Below are 25,765 nucleotides of genomic sequence, written 5' to 3'. Positions count from 1 at the left end.
GATGTTTGCATCCCCATATTATTATTATTATCAATAAAAAAAAATTTATTGATGAAAATAATAAATATGAGAGGAACATTAATAAAGGAAGAAGAGTGCACAAATCATTTAAATCAATTTGGATATGGTGGAATTGAAATAATTAACTTGTGCCCATTTTTCTTGTATATATATATATATATATTTTGAATATGTAGTATATAATCTTTTTGGTGGGCAAGGAAACCCTTGTTTGTACTTGTCCACCATTGACTATTAAGTGGTAAGTTTTTAAGTTTTGATTTAAAAGTTTAATGAACTTTAATAAAGTGTTTTTTTGGTTTTATATCTTTTAAATCGATCTTAGACGAATTTTAATTCAACCAAGTTCGAGTAGATTATTTTTTATATAATTTTATAATGCATATAAATTTATTGATTGAGCTAAATGTGCTCTAAGTTTTGGTTGTATATATAACGAGTCAATCTCAAAAGTCAAGCTCAAATATCTTGGTTCATTTTACCATCCTAATCACTATAAGCACATGATGCAAATGTCCGTTAGATTTTTATTTTCCACTTAAAATCGTAATTGTTGGTCATTGCTTACTTGGCTTGAAAATTAGGGTTAATAGCTTGGCTTAAGAATAAGTTCCATCATGCTATATATGATCAAGAAGCTCTTAAGCATTTCAAGACTACAGAGAAAATGAGGCTAATTATTATTGTATTGGTCATTCGTGATTTATGGACAAAGCCAAAATTAAATCTTTAGTATTATTAATATAAATTGCATAGATGATACAATGTCAGATAATTTGCAGAAGTATAATTAACAGCTTGATGTACTGTATTGTATGTATGTAGCCTTTGGGTGAATTACATTGAAATCTGGCCCTCCTTTTTTTGGGGGAATGCAAAAATATTACGAGTTCTTAATTGGTAGTAGATCGCGGTTAAGATCTCTTAGACGACATTGACAAAATACTACAATTTTAGTTAAGCTCATCGTACAATTCAACAATTCTCCCGTTCAAGGGTTGCACAAGCCTCGAGTTGCTCTTACATGTTGGTTGCAATGGAGCCTTCAAAGCCTCTATTTGTGCTTTAGATATTGATCTAATCTGCATTTTTGTAACCCATAATCAAAATTTGTAAATGTACCTTTATGTACTTATGTATGAATATAGAATGTATTCTGAGTGTAGAACAAAGATCAGAATAACTTGTGAGCCGAACCAATTCGATTTTCATGGATTGGTTGATAAATTTATAAAATTTTGTCACCAAACTGAAAACCGAATCAATTTGGTCAGTTATAATTATTTTCCATGTTTAAACCTAAAAATTGAACCATTTCTATTATCAAATCAAATCAAAATTTTAGTTGAAACACTTCACATATAATCACAATATGATAAGTCCTTTTCAATTTGCATTATAATAACTAGTGGGTGTGTGCTTACCTATGGATGTGTTATTAAATCTATAAAATATAAATTTTGATTTTGATTTAGAAATATATATGTTGTGGATTGTTGAAGTGGTAAAGATGTTGTTACCCAAACCCAAAACATCATAGGTTTAAGTCCCATTCACTTCATTATTTAATTTTTTGTTTTAAATAATTATTATAGGTGTATTTTGAGAAAACTCAAAATATAAGACACATTTGTATCAACACAACCAACAACCTTCACATATTAATAGTATAGAAGATATTAATAGTATAGAATATAGATAGATATCGATATAGAAGACAGATAGATATAGATATGAATCAAATAGACCGGTGACCACCCCTAATGTATTGTACATGTGTGAAAAAAAATGTAGTACCTTGGGAAAGACATTCCAGATGACATTCTCGGAGCAAGGAGGAGTGGTGAGAGAACCAACATATCTGTAATACTTGCGGGTGTTTCTCCTCAACTTCCAAGCATCGAAGTTCTCAACAGCAACTTGAGCTACTTCATTGTCTTTGCAATTCTCCTCAGCTAGCTCATGCAATTGATTTTCAAACTACAATTGTCAAAAACATGTTAACACAAATTTTACAATACAAACTAAAAAACAACGCTTAATTAATGTGTGTTTGGGAGCGAAAGATGACTTGAACCCATAACATCAATTGAACTAACGGTCACCTCTAAATTTTACAATACAAACTAAACTGTAAAAATCAAAACAGTTGGATTAGTATATATCAAGAACCATGTATGAGAGCTTTACCCTGGCAATAATCGGATCAGCATCACCAATTTTATAAAGCATGGCTATGACTGTGAGGCTTCCATCGTTGGCCATGTGGACTAGATGAATCTCTGCATCAGCTCTGTAATTATCAAAATTAGTGGTTAGTTTTTGCTATTCACAAAACATTTTCTAAGTGAGAGAGAGAGAGAGAGAGAGAGAGAGAGAGAGAGAGCATACGAGACACCATCAATTGTGTGCTCAGAGGGTGTATGCCAGTGCAGTTGCTGAAAGGTGTAGATTTTACCATTAGCAGTCAACTGTCCTGCATTTCCAAATTTCATCTACAAAGAAGAATTCTTCATTTAGCACAAAAACCCTTTGTTAAAGAACATGTTCCATAATCAAAATCACAAAAAAAAAAAAAAAGTCAAATTATTCGCTGTAGTGTGTAGTGTGATATTATGAAACACGCACATCTCACTATTTATTGGTGTGGGTCTACCATTAAATGATGGAATGTTCGTTTCAATAATTATTTTACAAAAATTGAATGTACAATAATGCCATCTTAAATAGCTTAGGATTTGTAAGAGCTCATGAAGTTGTGCTTGAATGTGAGTATGATTGTAGGGTGAATATAAGATCTTAAATTTGTGGTTCAAAAAAAACAAATTTTCCATCCAAAAACAAAATGATTAGCAAGCTCAGTTTTCATAAGAAATTGTGCAACAGTTTTATGTTTAACATTAAAAAATGCAATGACATATGGTCTATTGAGAAAAAAAAAAAAAAAAAAGGTGGGTTAAAATGCTTATATACAACTCTTTTAACTGATATTTTTCACAAAAAACAAACTTTCCACTAATTTTTCACAGAATTAGAGCATTGAATTTAACGTAAGTGTATGACATTTTAGTATAGGGAAAAATATATATTGCCCTTTCTTTTCTTCCTAAAAGCAAACTTTCCATAATTGTTCTTGTCCTTTTCTTGACCGACCTAGAACCAAGAAAAAATATCATTAGGCTCTTTCACTTCATTTTCTTTTTTATAATTTTCTTTTTCTTTACAAATCTAAGATCTAACCATGACATTAAGGAGGTGAGCTTTGGACAATCTTACCAATTGCCAAGGAAATCTAATGTCACTATGATTTCGATTCATCCTAACAATAACTAAAAATGTCTTTCTAATAGCACGCACCTTGTGCCATTGTGATTGAAGCCCATAATTAAATAAAATTTCAAGATAATTTTTGACAATTGCACCCCTTGCCTCAAATTGAGGAGGTCTAATATTTTAGACTAGGATGATTGTCACTAAAGTAGATGGAAGACCAAAGACATACCTCAATACTGTAGCCACTGTTAACCAATGTAGCATTTACAATATGATACTCCCTTTTTAGAGGCTTCAACTTTGCATTAAGAACAGCATTGTTTGTTACAATGTTTATAGGAGACTGCAATTTTCCAGTTGAGCAAGTCGCATAATGAGGATTCAAACTTCCCCACTTGCTGGGGCCGATGTCGCCAGTGTAGCTAAACCCAGGAGTTTCTTGACGCTCTAGTGGAAATTTTAACAAAATAATTTAGGGTTAATTGATTCTTAAATATTTACATCATTTTTTTAACAAAAGTAAAGTAATTGATGCTGGCATTTGAAACACAAAATAAGCATGCAATTAGTGACATTATAAATGGCATTCAATCTCTACGATTTAGAATCTTTGCACTATATAAATGGGTGTATTTCATGTATTGAATACATAGTGTAATCTGTCAAATGAATGAGATAGCCCTTATGTCAAAATGAACAAGACACTATTTTTTTGTGTGTTCATTCTTGTCCGTTATTTCTCTCTTCCATTGTTCTCTCTATCTAAAATTTAACAATAAAAAAGTAACATTACATTAGTTATAAGTTACAAAGTTATTACTTATATATATTCTTTCAAACTAAGTCATCACTGAAATGCATGGGCCTTGGGAGGACATAAAGAGAATTACTTCATTTTATTTTAAAGCTCAATTTGATTATCAAAACATGATGTGGAAAACGAAAAAATAAATGAGCACTAAAATTTGAAAAAATCATTGAAATAATAAATATGTTGCACACAAACCTGCGTATATAAATTTTCAAAAAATCAAAGCGCAACGAGTACAATCAAAGCAACACCAAAATTCTTTCAATATTTAAGAACCAGACATGAAAAAAAAAAATTGAGTAATAAAGAGACAAATTAATCTCAATAACTTTCCATACATTTTATTTATAAAAAAAAATAATAATAATCCATTTTCACAAGACTATACTGTATGGGAATTGCAAGAATCTTTAAACAAGTCATAAAATTGAATATGACAAAGCTTTTGACTTTGCTATGGAACATATTTGGATTTAAGCAAGTCATAAAACATGTTGTACAATATTTCTAAAACTATTTTATGTTGAAAAAATGCTAAGACGGTTCTTTTAAAACGCGCGCACACACACGTATATATAAGAGACAAGCAAACCAAATTTCTATGGAATGAGAAATAGGTACAAAGGGTACAAGCAAACAAAATTTCACGTTTCTGTGGGGTGTGTTTCTGAGAGAAAGAGATAATACCCCCTGAGGTTAGTTCTGAGACTTCTACTGCATTGGTGTGGATAAGCAATAATGCAGTCGCTACAACAAAGAAGGCAACTCGGGCAGCCATTGCAGGTGCAAGTTCTGAGTTTGTTCTCAAACCTACAATATATATAGACTTAATGTTTACAACTGTTTTTAGGATATGATTGAGTATGTGATTCCTTTTAACCTTACCTTTTCAGCCTAGTTATAGGATGTGTATGCCAAACTTAGCAGTTTTTCCTCCAAAACTTTTGGAGCACCTTAAATTTTGTATATGTTGTCTATCTGTATAAACTAATTGCGTCCACCAGTTTATTTTTGGGATTATTAGGGCCAAAGCGGGATTTACTCATAATCAAAATTACAAGCAAGCATCTAAAAATGGAAAAATTCATTTGTGCTCGCATTTTGGTAGAGCCCTTGATTTTTTTTTTACTATTTATTTTTATTTTTTGGTTTAAGAGCTAAAAATTGTCATTTTTTACTAGACAATAATAATAACTATCTGGAGATGTGAATAGTCATTTGTGCCCACACTTGAGTCAAAACTTGTAATTTTATTTATTTATTTTCCTTTTTATGGTTTCACAGCTAAGCATTCCTCTTTTTAAGACTATATAACATGATCCGGAGAATTGCTATGGAAGATTAAAACCTAGATTCAACCATTTTACTGATTTTAGATTAGTCTATTCTTTTTCTTAATCATTTTTCCTTTAGTTGTTTTAATTTTTTTTCAATAAAAGAAAATCTTTATTGCAAAACCAATAAAAAATCAAGTCAATCAAGTACGGCGGTATCACAAAATCTCAAAAAGAGATAAACAACTACCATAAAATGAAGGATCCAAGCCGGGTGCCTCTATTTACACACCACATGTGGTCTCAAGGCACACCACTACTCAGTTCACATCTTTAATAATTTGAAAAAACATATAGCTTGTTTGGTTCTGATTTTCAGAAAATTCTATTTTTTTATTTTTCGTATTTTAATGTTTTCAATGATTTTTTTTAATATTTTAGCAATTTTTTTAAAAAAAAAAATTTAGACACACCTAACATAAATACACTTAAAAAGTATAATATTTGTGAAAAATATTTTTAAAAATTAAAAAATATACAAAAATACGAAAATTGTATTGAATTTTCATTTTTTTTTTCTATTTTTTGGTATTTAGTGTATTTTTTAAATATTTTTTTCATAAATATTATACTTTTTAAGTATATTTATATTAGGTGTGTCTAAAAATTAAAAAAAAAATTGTTTAAAACATTAAAAAAAATTCATTGAAAATATTAAAATACGGAAGATAAAAGGGTAAAATTTTCTGAAAAACTGTTTTATGAAAATCAGAACCAAACAAGCTGTATGTTTTTTTAAATTATTAAATGTGTAAACTAAGTAATGGTGTGCCTTAAGACCAAATGTGGTGTGTAAATAGAGTCACCCATCCAAGCCTCCATAAAGAAGGAGAAAAGGCTGAGGGAAGTAAACTTCTACATAGGCTGGATTATTACATCAACAAACGAAAAATTAAGAAAATCAAACAGAAAAAATACAAATCCAAGTCGCTACTGAACTCATCCAAAACTCTACTGCTTTGCAACCTTCAACTTGAAATCTGAAGACCTCATATCTGCTGGTCAAAATATAACATTGAAGCTGAAGTAGTCACCTAGCGTGAAACAAATGCATTATCTAGTGTTGACTTTCGGACTATGAAAGACTTTGAAGTCAGACTTTAAAAGTTTGGATTCAAGGGTGGAGAAGGTAAAGTTGTGATGGTTGAACTAGTAAGGCAAACATCAAAGGAGGATCGAAGAAAGAAGAAATGAGAGAAAAGAGAGATCGAAAAGGTGTGGAAACTACCGCCGTCTCCATCTCCCCTAACAAGAAATTTCATAGAGAAAAACAAGAGAGATTTCTAGGGTTTTGCCTCTTTTACTCCTTTAGTTGTTAAACTTCTTTATTCACATTAATCGGTTCATTATGTATTAACTGAAGAAAATGTGAAAACAATATATTTGATTCAATAAGTTGATATCTTTACATCAGTGTAGTATATATACACCTCATACATGATTACTAATGACTCTTTATCTAACTAACTCTAACAGAATTCTGTTATAGGTCATAGAGAAATGTTCTGTTGTGGTTGAGGGATCACCATAGTAAGGTGGGTTAGCTCTACTGCTGTTGCTACTGATGCTTTACTATCCTTATCATCCCCTTTAGGCGAATAAGAGGAGAGTGAATCATGAGCTTATTCTTAAGGAGTTGAAACTTGGAAGTGGACAAGGCCTCAGTAAAAACTTCAGCAATTTGATCATTAGTAGGAATGTACTTGAGGATGAGTTTCTTAGCTACAACTTTCTCTTGAACAAAGTGGCAATCCACCTCTATGTGTTTAGAATGGCTATGGAAAACAGGATTAGGAGCCAGAGAAAAAGCAGAAAGATTATCACACCAAAGAACAAGGGACGAAGGTAAAGGAGCAGAAAAATCTACAAGCAACATCTGAACCCAAGTTAATTCAATAGTTGTGTAAGCCAAGGATCGATATCCAGCCTCAATTGAAGACCTAAAAACAGTTGGTTATTTCTTAGAAGGCCAAGAAATATGGTTTGAGCCCAAAAGCATACAATACCTAGAAGTAGATCTTCTATTAAAAGGATTAGAGTCAGTAAAGCCTTGTAAGTGAAAGGAACTAGAAGAAAAGGTTAAGCCATGAGACAAAGAGCCCTTGATATATCTAAGAATGTGTTTGATGACAAAAGATAATTCAAGCTTGGTTGTGACGCCCCAAAAATCGAGAACATCAAAGAATATATATTAACAAGTAAATACAAAGTTTTTCTAAAGTTATAAGTGTAGGAAACGTCACTAATGAGTCATTTGATCAATAACCAAGTAAGATCCCAGGAAAGATCGGATGAGTCAATATAGCCTCCCTTCAAAGTCCAGTCTCCTTAAATAGCAAAGCTACCTTTTTGACATATCTTAACAAGGTATTAATACAAGGTCTACATAAGTTAACAGAAGGATAATGATAAGTTCACAAAAAATAAATGTATATATAAGTAAAATAATAGTTACAAGATCATATCTTAATTATGACAAGAGCTTTAACATTTATAATCCCAAAACATGATTACTAATTCCTAATTTTTCTAGGATAGTCATATGTCTTCAAATATTTATGTTTCACCATCGTCTGCGTAAATTTCATCAATACCTGGCATGAAATACTATGAGTTTGGAATGCCAAGTAAACACATTCACACCCCGTCCCTTTTGCTCAATCCAATAGAACCACATTTACAATAAGCAAGAAGTATAATAATCAGGTAAACATGAAAATGATTACAAGTTAGGTGTTAGTAATCTAGAAATTCTCTAAAGAGATTTTATCCTCCCAATCACAAGAATTGGGTTTGGATCACTCAGTATGCCCCCTTCTTTTAGTGCTTTGCAAATTTTACCCCGGATGCCTACAAAGGTTACATACCGCATAACACCAACTGAGGACCTCAAAAGAGACGATAAAAATATATAATCACCTCAAACTTTATCTGTCATAAGTACCTAAGGTCCGAATACAACTGATCCGTTCAAAGGTTCCGAAACAATCACTTGCGCAAGACTTAATCTTCTATTAGGGAACACGCCCTATCAATCCATGATTATCTCATCATTACTCAAGTGATCAAAAACCCAATACCACCCCATTTAGTGTTGGTACAATTCACCTTGAATTCTTCAGTTGGTGGTCTTCGAGTCTTCAAAACTTGGTGACGAACTTGTCTATATAGAATACAAATTTGATACTTCAAGTCGCGTTACTATGTCACTTTCCTAAAGACAATATTTGCACCCACAAAAAGGTGTGCAAGGGGTTACAGCAAATTTGCCTCCTGGATACAATGAAGCCTGATCTAAAGATCAAGTTTACCGACGTCTGCATTGACGATAGTAGATCAGAATACTCTTGATATAATCAAGAAAACCAAGACTAATAATCAAATTTGCAAAACTTGATTACCAGTAAGAAAAGCAGAAAATTGCTTAAGGAAACTCTTGATCGAAAACTCAAAATCAAGAAAGAGGGAGAGAGAGAGAGAGATAATTGCAGAAATGCTTATGAATTTTGTGGATTGAATGAAATGGCTAATTTCACAGTCTAATTATAGGCCTTGATGCACCTGATTGAATGATCATGTCCCTTGATCGCATCTGATCAGATCTGATCGTTGGATCGACAATCTACGGTACAGATCATTCTCACACCGAATAGATGCCTTGACTAATCACACCTGATCACGATCGGGTGCCATCTCATCCATACGATTGCGCACATCTCCAATCAACGGCTATGATCAAATTGCTCCAGATTGGACATACAACCGTTCGACCGCCAACGGACGCCATATCACTGCCACGTAGAGCTGACTATATTCCACGTCACCCATGCCATGTTGGATCCATGTCATTACTCCAACTTGTACGATGCAAATAGGAAAGCGCCCTCATGGCACTTTGCGCCGATGCGTCCAGGTTAAGTGCATTGCGCACATGTGCATGTGGTGCGAAGCATCATCCTTGTGGTGTGAGTGCATGCAGACTAGCTTTTACCTCACAATTCCATATTGAAAGGAATATTCAATTTAGTACTTTATTATGTGTTCCATGTTTTCCTCTCTTTCTGATCTAGGATAAAGTCCCCAAGCTTATTTCAAGCTTTCTAAAAAAAAACAAAGAAGGTTTTGAAAACACCCAAAAATTAAATTATACATTTTAAAAACCATTTTGAAAAATTTCCCAACATTCCCCTACCATTTTCAAAATACCAGATGATGACTCTTGGGTCACTTAGCAGCCTTATGCATAGGTGAAGATATCTTACGATTTGAATCATTCACTTAGTGAAGACATCTCAAAGTTTGTCAAGATGGCATAGTAGACTTGTCTTTGAATTAGCGATCATATACGACTAACTAGACATGTCTCACGTACAGTACATGTTACCTCAAGTATTCAAACAAACCGATACGTGGATTGGCCTTGTGTCTATATCCTGTTTCATGAGCACTCTAGAGTCAAGCCCTTGGACTCATAGGAAGCGGCACCATATCCTACACTCACATAGGTAAGCTTACTGAGAGTACCCCTGTAATTTACAATACCCTAACAACTCAGTTATAAGCTTATTAAGAGTTTGCTAACTCATCCTCTTGTTTTCACATTACAAGTATCAAGCACTTCAACCTTGGGATGAAAATGAAATAAAACTAAGTACTTGCAATCACGACATATGGTATACTTGGGTTCATTGAACTCAAGACTTGATGCTTTTTCAAGCGTTGAGTCGAGTTTCCACTAGGAGTGATTATGTTAAATGGGCTTAAGACCTATCCTTTTTGATGTTTTCCACACCAAATCCCTTGCAAGTCCCTTCGTTAAGGGGTTAGCCAAGTTTTCACTTGACTTTACATAACTAATGGTAATCACACCTTATGCGATTAACTGCCTAACACAACTATGTCTCAGTCCTTCCGATATGCCTGGACTTTCCATTATAGACATGGCTATAGGCTTGTGATAGAGTTGCTTCACTATCACAATGCAAAGATATCGGTGGCATAGGTTTTGGCCATATCTTAATTTCTAGCAAGAGATTCCTTAGCTACTTTGCCTCTTTAGTACAAGAAGCCAATGCTACAAACTCTGACACCATAGTTGAGTCTGTTATGCATGTTTGCTTCTTAGAACCCTAAGAGATAGCTTCTCCTCCAAGAGTAAAAATCCAACCACTCGTGGACGAGTGATCTTCACGGTCAATTATCCAACTAGTATCCATGAATCCTTCCAGCACTGCTGGATAGCCATTATAGACTATTCTATAGTCTATTATTTTCCTCAAGTACCTAAGTACTCGGTTAACAGCATGCCAATGCACACTACTGGGATTACTAGTGTATCTACTAAGTTTTTCCACTGCAAAAGCAATATCAGGTCTAGTGCAAGTCATGGCATACATTAGGCGACCTATTACTCTTGAGTATTCTACTTGATCAACTGCTCTTCCAATATTAGGGTACAATTTCAAATTTGAATCAAAAGGTGTAGACATGGGTGTACAATTATATTGATTAAATTTCTTAAGAATTTTCTCAATATAGTGCAACTGGGTTAGAATCAAATTATTGTCCTCTCGTTTGATCTTAATACCCAGAATTACATCAACCAAGCTCATGTCTTTCATACTAAAGCTAGACGATAAGAAACTTTTAGTACTTTCAATGACATCATTGTCAGTACCAAAAAAAAAGCATGGCATCTACACATAGACATATAATTACACCTCTATTACCAGTAAACTTACTGTACACACACTTATCAGATTCATGTATCCTAAAACTATTTGACACTATTACTTTGTCAAATTTCTCATGCCACTGTTTTGGGGCTTGTTCAGTCCATATAGTGACTTCACGAGTTTACACACTTTGTGCTCTTGACCTTGTACAACAAATCCTTCTGGTTGTTGCATGTAGATTTCCTCATCTAACTCTCCATTTAGGAAAGCAATCTTAATATCCATTTGATGGATTTACAACCAATTGGTTTGGATCCAGGTAACAAATCAGCAAGTATCCAGGTATTGTTACCCATGATAAAATATATTTCATCGTTTATTACTTCTTTTCAGAAAGCAGCATCTTGAGACTTCATAGCCTCCTCAAAAGTTAATGGATCTGAATCCATATTCAAAGAAATCATTGTTTGCTTATAATAAGCTTTCTTAGTTCCTTCTACAAGGTAAACATTGAAATCAGGACCAAATGACTTCTCAGTCCTAGCCCTCTTACTCCTTCTTAGCTCAACAGGCTTATTTGGTTCATTAGGCTCAATGTGTTCATGCCGTTCACTTTCCTTTGTAGACATCAAAGGAGTTTATTCATTTTCTTGATTAGAATCCAACCTTGAAATCATTGTGAAATGATTCTCATAAAATACCGCATCACGTGATTCAATGATGGTATTTGTTTCCACTGAACCATTGAGCTCTACTACTAGAAACCTATATGCTTTACTATGTATAGCATAGCCAAGCAATATGCATTCAATTCCTTTTTCACCTAATTTATTCCTTTTAGGTTCAAGCAATATGACTATTGCTCTACAACCCCATGTCTTCAAATAACCTAGATTAGGTTTCTTGTTTTCTAAAGTTCATATGGAGTAACAATTCTTCCTTGAGATGAATTCTATTGAGTATGTGGCAGGCAATGAGCAAGGCTTCACCCCGAAAACCAGAACTTAAACTGGAGTAAGAAAGCATAGCATTAATCATTTTTGTTAATGTCTATTCTTTCTTTCAGCTACTCTATTTTGTTGTGGTGTGTAGGGTACAGACTTCTCATGAATAATACCAACATTTTCACAATATTCGGGAAAATATTATTTACTGCCTCTATCAGACCTAAGTCTTTTTATTTTAACATTACACTGATTTTCCACTTCTGTCTTAAAAATCTTGAATTTATCAAACACCTCATCTTTTAAATGCAAAAGATAGATATGACAGTACTTAGAAAAATCATCAATGAATGTTACAAAATATCTCTTACTACCTCTAGTGGGGATACTATGCATGTCACATACATCACTATGCACAAGTTCAAGAAGAGATGTGATTTTTTATCTACTTTAGGAAATGGAATGCGAGTAATTTTAGATTGCACACAAAATTTTTATTTTTCAAACATATCAATATCATACTTAGGAATTAAATCTAAAGTAAACATATCATGCATTTTCCTAGTATTAACATGACCTAAATGAGCATGCCATAAAGAAAGAGAATCAACAATATAAACAGAAATAGATGTATTATTGATAACGTTAAGTTTGAACATTCCTTCATAAATATAACCCTTCCCAACAAAAATCCCACCCTTAGACAGGACAAATTTGTCCGACTCAAATACTAAAACCATGTTTATTAAACAGGCTTCCAGATACAAGATTTTTCCTGATATCAGGTACATGATAAACATCATTAAGACTTAAGACTTTTCCAGATGTGAACTCTAAAGTCACCGTCCCTTTGCCTTTGGTAGCAGTAGTTGAAGAGTTGCCCATGTAAAGAATTGTTCCATTACTTACTTGTTCATAAGTAGTGAAATGGCTTTTGTCATTACAAACATGCCTTGCTGCTCTTGAGTCAATCCACCAGTCAGCAGCATCTTCGAGCATGTTCACCTCGAATATAACAGCCACGAACTTGTTCTTGGCATTTGATGCTTCTTGCTTCTTCTTGTATGATCGACATTCATTTCTGAAGTGCCCTGGCTTTCCATAGTGCCGGCAAGCGCCTTTTGGCTTCTTAGCATCTTTCTCGGGTTGGGGTCCACGCTTATGCTTCTTTTTGTTAAACCTCTTGCCATCATCCACCATGTGGATCTTGGAAGTCTGAGCCAATTGGTTATCTTTATCTTCAAGAAGCCTTGACTCTTCCTCAACTCGAAAGTGTTGAGCCAATTCTTCTAAAGTAAGATCTTCCTTTTTGTGTTTCAAAGTTTTCTTAAAATATTTCCAAAAAGATAGTAGTTTCTCTATTATAGATGAAACTACAATAGATTCATCCATGTTCATATTCTTTTGTTGAAACTGACTCAGAAAATGTTGAATCTTATGGAATTGCTCCATAATGGGCTTTATATCAATCATAGTAAAACATATAAAATTATTAACAAGAAATTTCTTACTAGTGGCATTCTTGGTGAGGTACTTTCACTGTAATATGTCCCATAGTTGCTTTGTCGTTTCTATATGTTGATACACATCAAACAAAGAGTCTGACAACGCATTCAGAATGTGTCCTCGGCAAATGTAGTTGTCATTATCCCATTTGGTTCTGGTACGGGTTTGCTCTATAGTCTCGTCTTCTTGCTTCACCGGATAGGGGTTATTTAGCACATAGACCACTTTGAGAGTGGTGAGCAAAAAGTGTATCTTCTTTTGCCAACGTCGGAAATTTCCTCCATCAAAATGGTCAAGCTTCATGAAATCTTGAGTCATTTTCTGAATAGACATCACCATATCTAATTATTGTTTTTAGATTGTTGATACAATTCGTCTTGAATTCTTCAGTTGGTGGTCTTCGGGTCTTCAAAACTTGGCGATGAACTTGTCTATATAGAACAAAAATTTGATGCTTCAAGTCGCATTACTAAGTCGCTTTCCTAAAGACAATATTTGCACCCACAAAAAAGTGTGCAGGAGGTTACAGCAAATTTGCCTCCTAGATACAATGAAGCCTGATCTAAAGAACAAGTCTACCGACCTCTGCACTGACAACAGTTGATCAAAATGCTTTTGATATAATCAAGAAAACCAAGGCTAATAACCAAATCTGCAAAACTTGATTACCAGTAAGAAAAGCAGAAAAAATGCTTAAAGAAACTCTTGATCAAAAAACTCAAAATCAAGAAGGAAAGAGAGAGAAAGAGAGAGAGAGAGAGATAATTGCAAGAATGGTTCTGAATTTTGTGGATAGAATAAAAAGGCTAATTTCGCAGCCTATTTATAGGCCTTGATCCACCTGATCGAATGGTCATATCCATTGATCGCATCCGATCAGATCTGATCGTTGGATTGATGATCTACAGTGCAGATCATTCTCACACAGATCGGGTGCCATCTTATTTGTACGATCGCATGCATCTCTAATCAACGGTTATGATCAAATCACTCCAGATCACGTTAGATCCACGTCATTGCTCCAACCTGTTCGATGCAAATAGGAAAGCGCTCTCATGGCACAATGTGTCGATTTGTCCGTGCAAAGTGTAAAGTGCACCATCAAACGCCACACAGCCCATGCACGTGTGTGGATGGTGCGAAGCATCATCCTTGCGGTATGGGTACATGCACATTAGCTTTCACCTCACAATTCCATATTCAAAGAAATATTCCATGTAGCACTTTATTAAGTGCTCCATGTTTTCCTCTCTTTCCGATGTGGGACAAAATCCCCAAGGTTATTTCAAGCTTTCCAAAGAAAAACAAAGAAAGTTTTGAAAACATCCAAAAATTAAACTATACATTTTAAAAAATTCCCCAACATTTAGTATTCTCTTGAGTTAGATATTTTAAGTTAAGGTTAGAACAAACTATTAAGACAATAATTTTCATAATAAGCATCATCAAAGCATCATGGTAAAGGACTATAGACAAAATAATGTAAGTATCATACTAAGGTCCAAACATGTGATAATAAGCATATTCATGGAATTGAAAATCATGAAATCATTAACAAAACAAATTTTCAAATTAGATACACTCTAAAGATCACAATCTAAGAGACATTTTCAAAAAAATTTCGAACTCATCCTTTCCATTGTTTGTAGAGAATTTTATCTAGTTTCTAGATGATATTTCAAAAATAGGATAGCTTTCCTAGATTTTTTAGTTATTAAAGAAATACTCTAGCACTATTCAGATTCGTCGACTATTACGAAAATCAGATTTTCTCTTAAACCGCTCACTCTAAACCATTTTTACTTGAAAGTTAATACTTTAAGAAAAGTTTTGATATACAAATGAGATCAAGAGGATTTTTTTTGAAATTTTTTAGAATTTTTAAAGTGGGTTGAAAATACCGATCTTTCTTGCACAAAACTTTAATTAAGAAAAGTAATAGAAAAATAGGGTAACCATGAGTAATTTTCTACTTCTCTTATGAGGAAAACATGCTAAATAATATATAATTAACTCATATTGTTAGATTGAAGGTATGCCTTTGGAAATAATGTAAGAAGTTGATAGAAAATGATAGTTTTGTTTCATTTTAAGAGAACATACATGGACGAAAACAAGGCTCAACTTATTTTATTAAAAAACACCATGAATACATATCTGAAAATGATACTTAAAACCTCTAAGATCATGTATTTGAATGAGAAAATAAAAGAGAATGTTGTGTTGTGGCTTATTTGTTTGCCTAGGAATGGTGTATACAAGTTTTCCATCTTTTTCTTCATTCTTCTCCCAAAGCTTACACTTTTTCTCTTCTATCTCTCCCTCTTGCTGAAAATATGTGTGTATGTGTTTGATGTGCAAAAAGTGTTGAGGAAGGTGGGGTATTTATAAGAAAATTCTGGTGAATTGTCCAAAATGTCCTTGGTTCCAATGGAATGGAAAAGTTTTAGATTTAGTTGAAGTGTAAAGGAATGTAGGATGATTAGGAGGTCTAATTAAGTGTTAGAATATGATTTAGTTATAGATTAGTCCATATAGAACTAGATGAAAAACCTAGTGCAAGACACATTTCTTGATTCTAGGTACTTCGGTCAAAAAGTTTCCCAGATTCAAGCTTGATGTTTCAAAAAGTATACTATATATACATATTAAGGTGGCTGGCCATGTGGGGCTGATTTTGGAGATTTTTCAATTTAATTTTTTTTTTTTTGGTACAAAATCATATAATAAATTAATGATTCACTCAAAAATCAAATTATTAGTAAAAGTAAGACTAAATAAATAGCAATAACTAAAATAGATAAATAGCAATAACTAAAGTAAGTGACTTACAATGCTTTACTGAAAACTAGAAATAACTTCAGAATACATATTACAAAATATTTTATGTTTTCTACAGGTTGAAAAGGTATTTGAGAATTCGATGAGAGTTCCCTCATTTTTCCATTTCCCCTGATTAATGACTGAGGAGGTCTTTATAGAGAGAGTCAATGACTATGATGCATGTGATCTGATAAGAGAATTTGTCGAGAAAGCAACATGTGAAGGCAAATGGGTGTTGTATGTCATTTTCAATGATTGACTGAGTGACTGATGCACATGGGAGCTATTTGCTACTTTTGACTATGTCTGATTTGTGAATAGTAAATAGTAAAATTGATTACTTTCAGTGGAAAAGTTGGCGATCATAACTAGTTGAGGCTTTAGAAGAGGCTGTTTCGTCTGAGGCTTTATTTTCAATTTGTGACTTTGCTTGGGCCATCAATGACTTTGCCATTTGAATAAGTTCATCACTGGTGGTTGACTTGGGTTTGGGCTTGGATGATTTACGTTTGGAAGTCCTAAAGCTGAATGTTGCGCTTCCAAGTCTAACTGTTATAAGAGGAAGTGGGTTTCCTTGAGTGACTGGAGTAGTTGGGTTCTATTGTGAAGATTGTAGGAACAGGAATGCTGACTGGGAATTCCTATTTGACTTGCTCAATAATGTAGTGGGGTTTGAATGTATTTGTAGACACCCCATTTTGACCGGTCTTAAGACTTGGACGCTTTCCTTTGATTACCCGATGATGAAATAAGAATGTGTTTGTCACATAATTCTCAATAAAAAAGATGAAATTTGAGTTTTCTTCCTAACCCTAAACCTGTTTTGGCTAAGTGTCTAAGACCCATCGAGCACCGGAGCAAAGCTGGACTGAACTGGAGCAAAACAGACATTTTTTTCCCTAGTTGGTCGACCACCCAGAGACAGTGAAGAATGGATTTTTGTTTGCTCGGGTGGGCACTTCACAACCCCATTTTCTGACCCATTTTTGAACCAAATGCATGTATACTCAGCCTCCATTGCCTAATGGTTGATCCATTGAAGATAATGTTCCATTTTGGTGCACCATTATCTTCCCTAAATGCTTTATTAGTTCCACTTTGTCTTCCACCATTGAAGATAATGTTCCATTTTGGTGCTCCACTTTGTCTTCCACCATTGCTCCACTTGCATTGCCTATATAAGGAGAGCTCAAGTATTGAATTTGGGGAGATAAATTTGAGAGAAAAAGTGTAGAGAAAATGTTAAGTTTGAATTAGAATTTGAGAAAGAAAAGAAAGCTTTGAAAACAAAAGAGTGTTGTCTTGCCAAAATAGTGAAGTTACCTAGCATCTATACATCTCATCTTTCCTTACAAAAACCACTCAAGAACCAAGTCCTAAAGCCTTGATCAAAGAGAGAGAGTATTCTTGCTAAGTTGAAAAAAAAGATTAAATAGTGATCATACACTCGTTCAAAACTATCATTCTATCTCAAATTCCAAGCTTTTGAATTGAGGCTTGAGAACATAATTCACAACCTTGAGGGTGATTAAGAGAAAGTTTGGAAATCAAGAAGTTCAATCTTTCTTTGGAATGTGAATTTTCAATTCTTTCATTTTCTTGCATTTTCTATCTCAAACTCATTTTCTTGCTTTTGTTTTATATTGTTTTGTTATAATCTAACCGAAAGCGCACTTTATATCTTATAGTCATTTTCTTGCTTTAGTTTCATATTAGATTTGTTATAATCTAACTTGAAGCGGTTGGTTGAGCCACCTACATATTCCTTGTTTGTTCTTTTCTTGGTGTTGCAACAAGATAGGTTTTGCTAGGCCTATTTCATCTGCCAGTTAACTTCTTTTGGATTCCGGTGTTGAGCACATTGGAGTTGTCAATGGGTCTTCATTGTTTCTTCATGGAGTTGTCAATGGGTCGTTTTGATACATCAGGTGTGTGGAAAGAGAGCTTTCAACCGAAATAGGTAAAAGTGTGCGGAAGGAAGGTTTAGGTAGTGTGTGTACAATGATATGAACATCAAGTGTGTGGGATAAAAAGAATAATCAATTATCAAAAGTGTGTACACTGAGAAATAATGTGCACTGAGGTAAGTATGTGTGTGGAAATAGAATTTTCCCTACATTTTAATATTTGTTTTATTACAATTTTATCCCTTCATACAATTCCAATATTGCCGTCATCTCTTACCTTTCAAAACCCTAATCTTAACCCTTCTCATCAACCACCACCAACTTTGGTGACCTCTCAACTGTATGAGCAGGCTAGACGTAGCTCCAACACCATCTCTCAACTCCATAACGCGATGGCGCTTGACACTCTCTATTCCATTATTACTCATCTCCCTCTTCCGATAACCCTCAACCTCTCTCTGCCACTACCCCGCTGTCATCTACAAATCGCAAATGGTAGCATTGGTTGAACGAAAGACAAAGAACAAGAAAGAGAGTTTGTGCGAGAAAAATGAGAGAGAGAGAGAGAGAGAGAGAGAGAGAGAGAGATTGTGTGAGGAATGAAGAGATTGAAATTGTAGTATTTGGTTTGGAAAACCAGTATCAAACAAATGATTTTAGTTCGGACATATGTCACAAAACTAATGGTGATGGTTCAATCATACACTGTAGAACTAGATTTGGGCAATGTAGACCATTGAACAAATAACAATAATTCAACATATATCCCTGAAGAAATGGTAATAATTCGATCATAGACTGTCAAATTAGATCTAGGTAGATTGAAAAGGAGGGGAGTGGTCTCGAAGAGAGGGTTTGAGAGAGCCACCAGAGATGTGACTTGGATGGCGATGAGGTGTGAAAGAGCAGGTGGACGATGGGCTAGAGTGGAAAGCGTGGTAGAGGGTTGGAGTGAGCTGCTAGAGGTGGTAACGACAGTGAGAGTGTGGAGTTACTGATGAAAAGCTTGTGGAAATGATGGGGATTCAAAGAGGGGGTGCTTTTGTGATTATGGTAGGGGTTCAGAGAAAAATAATGTAGGGAGAAACTATGGTGGTCGGGGTTCAAAGCAATGAGGGTCCAAAGTAAATAGTAGGATGCTATTAGCAACACTCATACATACAATGTCTAAAATATTCTTTTTTCTTAAATTTAATGACTAAAAATATTATTTTTTTATCAGTTTTACTTAACAAAAATAGACAGATGGCTTAGATTAAAAATAAACCAAAAAATTAAGATTTAAATTAATAAACTTAAAAATTCAAGATTTATTTTATTGTAATGGTCAAACACTAAAGAGTTTTTTTTGTATTTTTTTTAAAAAAATTAGAGTTATAAAATAATTTAAATTTAACTGTACACTCCTGCTATGCACAATTAAAAATATATATTTATTTAAAATAAATTTATTCTACTATTTTTTCTATTTTACATGTAAAGTGAGTCACAATAGTTGAACTAGCAATAATTCAAGCCCCCATCCCATCAGATCCTTACAAATCTGAACCACTCATGATATAAATTCTACATATATATGAGTAGGCCCTACACATACATAGAGGGCCAGAATCACTTTGGGGGTGTAGGGGGTCATTCCCCAAGGGGGTCCCAAACATTTTTAGTTTGAAAAATGTTAACTATTATCTTTTGTCTGAATTTTAGTATTTTAGTGATATATTTAAAATTTTAGTTGAATATTCAATTAATTAATACAAATATTAAATAATTGATATAATTATTCTAAATTTTACCTAGTTTTTGAATTTTCAGGTGAATTTTATTTTATTCGAGTTCAATCAATTGATTGAAGTTCTTTCTTTTCAGCATAGAAGTGGCATATTTTAAAGTAATATTTATCAAACCCCATAACAGGTTTCTTGCTCGTGGCATGTAACCTGTGGCCCTGTGGGTCGATTAACATGACTCAAAAATTTAAGTTCAAGTTACTTAGCAGGAAGATAGTGGTGCTTTTATGTGTCCGAAATCACTCATACAAACTTTCGATGTAGGATGAGATATTACAAGCTCCCCCACTTATAAATCATCGCGTCCTCATAAGGATCCATAATCAATCAAAACACCATGACAAGCTTGTGGACAATTTAGAATAAGTGGCCCACATAATTGTGTGTATGAGTCAGCTCTAATACCATTTGTAACATCCCATTACGTGCTAGCGCAAGTAACCTGGGTCTACCAATATGACTCAAAATCTTAAATCTAAGTTATTTAGTAGGAAGATAGTAGTACTTTTATATGCCCAAATCACCCATGCCAACTTCCGAGTGAGGCGGAGTGTTACATGGCGTCTTGATGATGTTGATACACGTAATGTTTACTCCAAACTCCGTACAAAATGAATCACAAGCTACCCCCACCAGAGGTTTCCTCTCTTCCGGAAAGTTAAATTCCTCTTTGACGGTTCAGTCCTGGATAGCATTCCTAAAAACAATATAGTTATTGATAGTTTGACTCCAAGAATCATAAAACTTACAATACTCATTTGGCATGTTTGATTGGAAGGATTAAAGTATGGGATTAGGATTATTAATCCGTGGGCCCAATCATCCTATGTTTGTTTTGACATTTTAGTTTAGGACTATTAATCCAATGGATAATTAATCCAACAAATTTGTAGGATTATTAGTAATGGGGTAGGGGTGGGATAGTTAATACCACACTAATTTGATAGGATTATTAATACCTCACTATTAGTATTGTGAATCAAACATGACCATTGTTTCTAATCTCTTCAACGAAAAGAATCTGGTGACCTATTGAGAATTCTAATCTCCTCAACGGAAAGAATCTTGTGGCCTACTAAGAATCTAAACATCTTATGTATGACCAAGTCAAAAATCTAAACATCAGATGGTCAAAAATCTCATTTGCTTTTAGTAATGTCAAATGTGTATGACAGAATCGTCTTAGCCATTGTAAAATTTTCTTGTAATTTCATAGGTTCAACCCCTGACAAAAGCCTTACAGACGAACGACTTCTTATTATGGATTTTTGCTAGTCACCTCAAGATTGAGGCTAGCATCTACATTAACAACCTTGTAATTAGGATCCTTATAGTAAGTTCCTTTGGACGCATTCTTTTGATCCATATTCTTGTTTCAAGATTTGTTTATATCCGATTGACCTGGCTACTATAGTTCAAACAAGTCTCTGAATTCCATTCCCTTGAATTTCTTGTGAAGTTTGAAGTATAAGTCGTTTTGGGCTAACTTGACATATTTTCTCTTAGGAAGAATCACCTAGCACTTTAACCTTGCCATCTTGAATCTAGAGATGTCTGTCTCCATGGATTCTCCAATAAATTGGAACATCCTAGATAAGTCAGTCATAGTCATCTCTGGCTTGATTTTGTAAAATTGTTGATAGAACATCTCTTCATCTACTGATAGGAATGAACAGAATCAAGTTGCGAGCTGATACACCAAGTAAAGATTGTTCCTATCAAGGAATTTGCTACTAGCCTTAACTTGAGAAAACCTGTGGTGCCCTTCATCATACTATCCACAGGGGAAGGGACACCCCAGTGGTGAAGAAAATGGGACAAGGCATGATGACATATTTGAGAAAGATGCACCTCAGAAGCACGGGGTGATCCACGAGAGAAGGCAGGATAATCATTCACGCATTGCATTGTGAACCCTGCAATGTTCTCCACGGTGGATTGATTATTTTCGACGAAGAACAAGACGAACTCAAGCACCTTGTACCTCTTAGGTTACTCATAACCCCTATCGATAACTTGGGGATAGGTTGTGCCTACCAATTCGCGTAAATGCATGATGAGACTGTTCCTGAATAAGGTCCATTACCTATTCTATGTTCATGACTAAGTTGGGTTGGTACGCTCCTCAAGGAGCCTGATTTCCCTCTTTGCTCTAGAAATGTAGCAACGAGAAGAGGGTTGAGCCTCCCCATCCTCCTTAAGATTAGCTATTTGGTGTAGGTTGTGGCCCAAATCCCTGGTTGTTCTAGTCATATCTTATCTCCAACAAGGTTGCCCCCATTCCTCACTAGCTGGGGCAGTACCGGCCCTGGGCTAAGGCCAATGAGACCCCAAAATAGGGGTCTCAAATTTAGTAAAGTGTTATAGTATATTATAAATTTAAATTAACCCAAATTATTTTTGTTATTTTAGGACCAATTCAAAGGGCCCAAAAATATTCTGTTGAATCATATTTATTTATAAGTGTGATTTGGCCCAATTAAAATTAAAATATTTACAGAAAGTGTTGATGGCCAAGGGAGAAGAATAATACATACAAATATGAAATTATTTTTTATATTTTCTATACTATCAGATATGAAATAATCAGCGGATTGTGATTTGTGAATTGAATTGTGATTATAATCATGTTTTCTAGTAAGTATAATTCTAGAAATGAAAAGAGAAAGAAGAAGCTGAAAGTAGAACAATTAATTTAATCTCAATCGGGAGCACTTGATAAATATTTTGGTAGTAAGAAACAAGTAGATTTGTTTGTTTCACACTGCTAGAACATTCTATTAATTAAATTTGTTAATTAATTAATTTGTTTTGTTGATTTGAACTATACCTTATGGTAAATTTATTTTTATTTTTTTGTACTCTAAAATGAATACATTTTGACATCTATTTTGGTATCAATCGCCGGTAGTTTTTTTTTTTTTTTGGTACTCTAGAATGAATACATTTTGATATCTATTTTAGTATTAATTGCCAGTAGTGATATCAAACATGGTGTTTTTATTCATTTATTTATTTATGGATATGAACCTTTTTTTTTTATTTCGCCTTATGCCCCTAAAAATTCAGGACGGGCCTTGTGCCAGGCTTAGGGGCCCGGCCATCAGGGTGTTTCGACAATGAAGCCTGAAAAATGCCTTGGAGTGGTTGCTATAAAAATAAAAACTTTTACTATAAAAATAAATAAAACCATATATAATATAAATAAATAAAAATTTAAATAAACTTTACGTGTGACACCATTAAATATTTCACCCCTTGTCAAATGTATATGAAGGAAGCAATTTTATTTTTTCGCTTTAATTTTTGTCTTGTCACTATTTTAGAAAAAAAAAATTTGAGGGATAGCAATGGATTTTTTGAAGACTGAACAATGAATTGCTATGAAGAGAGAGAGAGAGAGACAGAGATGCCATGAAGAGAGAGAAGAGAACCATGAAAAGAACGGGTTTGAAACAGCTTTTAATAGAGAATAAAGGGATTATTTTATTGACTTTTGTTTTGCATATGGAAATCTGAGGTCAACTCGTTTGCTTATCGAATTTATTTATTGAGCTCAAGCTCAACTCAATAATTAAATGGGTTCAAGTTCGGTTTTTTTTTATTTGATAAGATTTTTTTAAATATTATTTATATAACATTATTTAAATAAAAAATATTATTTATATAAATATTTATTTTAAATAATATATTTATTATATAATTTAAATAAAGATAAACGAGCTGAATTTATTTGAGTTCGAACTCGGTTCATTTACTAAACGAACGTAATATTCGAGTTTAAGTTTGACTCGTTTACTAAATGAGCCAAGCCGAACCCTTAATAAGTCAAACTGAACTTGTTCTGAAAAGTTCGAATCATTTGCCATCCTAAAAAAAGTGTATTTAATGCTTTGATTCTTGCCCTCTTTATAGAAAAGTTGAGATATCAATTAATGCTCCATTTTCAACTTCCTTTCTTCTTTGGCAGTATTTTTTTTGAGGGGCCTTGTGTATATCAATTAAATAATAACTTATATATATATACAAACATATATATCATGAAAATGGGGCCTCCATTGTTTTGGGGCCTTAGGTGAGGGTTTTAATGGCCTCCCCTTTAAGCTCCTTCGCCAAATTTAGATTAGGACTGTCTGATTTCTTAAAGTGGGCATCCAATGAATGGAAAATTTTCTGAGAAAATATTCACAAGAACTATGTGAGCCAAATTTAGACTAGGACTGTCTGATTTCTTATAGTGGACATCCAATGAATGAAAAATTTTCTGAGAAAATATTCACTTAAAGAACTATGTGAACCATCCCGCCATTCCCAACCGAAGGAAGGAATGGAGAAAGGATTGAACCCGAGGAAAGACGTGTCATTCGAGCTTCTTTGGATTGAAGCACTTCATTGCACTCCCCAAAAAGTGCTTTGGAAGTGGTTACCTTTAGGTGGCTTTCCTTAGGGATTGGTTGTAATGATAACTTTTCAAATTCTCTGACACATTTGGCAGACCTTTTGGATTCAACTGTGTCTCTGGGCCTCGAGACAGGTCTAATCTTGAACTATTTGGAGAAACATCTCTAATGGTTTAGCCTTGAATGAAGTTTTTTCCTCTTCATCTACCAGTTATTTTGTCACTGGTGCATGCCTAACAATCCCACCAAGCATGCCAAAATTGTTTGCACCACACAAGGAACAATGAAACACCCAAGCATTGAATGTATTGATGCACGAGCGTGCCAGGACTTGTGCCGTAGTCCCAGATATAAATTTTTTGCTGCCAAGTAGGAATTGATTGTGCGCGGCCAAACGGACAGACTTCTGGATCAGATTTTAACTCAATGAAACTTCTACAAATTGCTAAGGGTGAAAATAATTGAACTCAAATGATGATTGTGGAAAGTAAGGAAAATTGGACTTGCATTAATGAATAATGAAACACAATTGAACCATGAAAATGACTAAAAACTTGAAAGAGTGTCGGAATTTATCAATTAAAGAGACAATTAGCTAGAAATTGTACACTAAAGTTGAAAGTAGAGTTGACAAGAGTTTATCTCAATTGTTTGGTGTTGGACCCCTTCTCCGTTGGCTTTGGAATCTCTTTTATGATGACAGCTAGAATATGCCTCCTTATTTTCTCTGTCTCATCATTCCTGCTTTACACACAGCATGCAACGTGTGCATGCATAGTGACACAGACCCAAAATGGGTACAAACAATAACATCACATTGATATGATGCAAATTAATGCTTCAACGCATATTCTACTATCCAATCAAGTCGTAGTTGGAAACAAGGGAATCTGATTATACCCAATCAAGTCGTGGTTGGAAACAAGTGAATCTGATTATACCCAATCAAGTCCTAGTTGGAAAAGTGAATCTGATTTCTCTGCCATAATTTTCCTGTAATGATCTTATTACAATTTTTATCATAAGAAGACATGTCAGCAAAATACATAATTCTATGGTTCAAATTAAAACTTGAGTAAAATGACATTAAAACCATTCCCTAAAATGACATAATTTTACTTTAACTTTAAACATAGGCCATAGGATTACCACTACAAGACCATCACAACGAATCCTAATCCGAAACAAGTGTGCTTGTTCCCAGTGGATAAGGCTCTGATCTGCCTCATAAGAGCTGTGTTCAATCTGGCTCCCATAGGTTAGATATACGGATGTCGAAAAAAA

General features: G+C 34.0%; 1 protein-coding gene and 1 long non-coding RNA gene across 2 annotated transcripts; both read right to left on the bottom strand.

Annotated features, from left to right (window-relative positions):
* Positions 1 to 723: 723 nt before the first annotated feature.
* LOC114312904 (alpha carbonic anhydrase 1, chloroplastic) lies at positions 724 to 4,890 on the bottom strand. Its single transcript, XM_028259201.2, has 6 exons — positions 4,793 to 4,890; positions 3,524 to 3,741; positions 2,413 to 2,516; positions 2,212 to 2,314; positions 1,819 to 2,001; positions 724 to 1,103 (listed from the first exon to the last, which is right to left on the bottom strand). The coding sequence occupies exons 1-6, from the start codon at positions 4,881 to 4,883 to the stop codon at positions 975 to 977; spliced, it is 828 nt and encodes a 275-aa protein (XP_028115002.1). The 5' UTR covers positions 4,884 to 4,890; the 3' UTR covers positions 724 to 974.
* A 20,079-nt stretch (positions 4,891 to 24,969) lies between these two features.
* Positions 24,970 to 25,501, bottom strand: LOC145801211 (uncharacterized). Its single transcript, XR_014342320.1, has 2 exons — positions 25,382 to 25,501; positions 24,970 to 25,222 (listed from the first exon to the last, which is right to left on the bottom strand). It is a non-coding gene; the product is annotated as an uncharacterized LOC145801211 (long non-coding RNA).
* Positions 25,502 to 25,765: the final 264 nt, after the last annotated feature.

This window comes from Camellia sinensis, chromosome 10 (assembly GCF_055761805.1).
Source record: "Camellia sinensis isolate YWXY chromosome 10, ASM5576180v1, whole genome shotgun sequence".
In the NCBI taxonomy this organism is placed as follows: Eukaryota; Viridiplantae; Streptophyta; class Magnoliopsida; order Ericales; family Theaceae; genus Camellia; species Camellia sinensis.
This window is presented reverse-complemented; position numbering and strand designations above follow the sequence as displayed.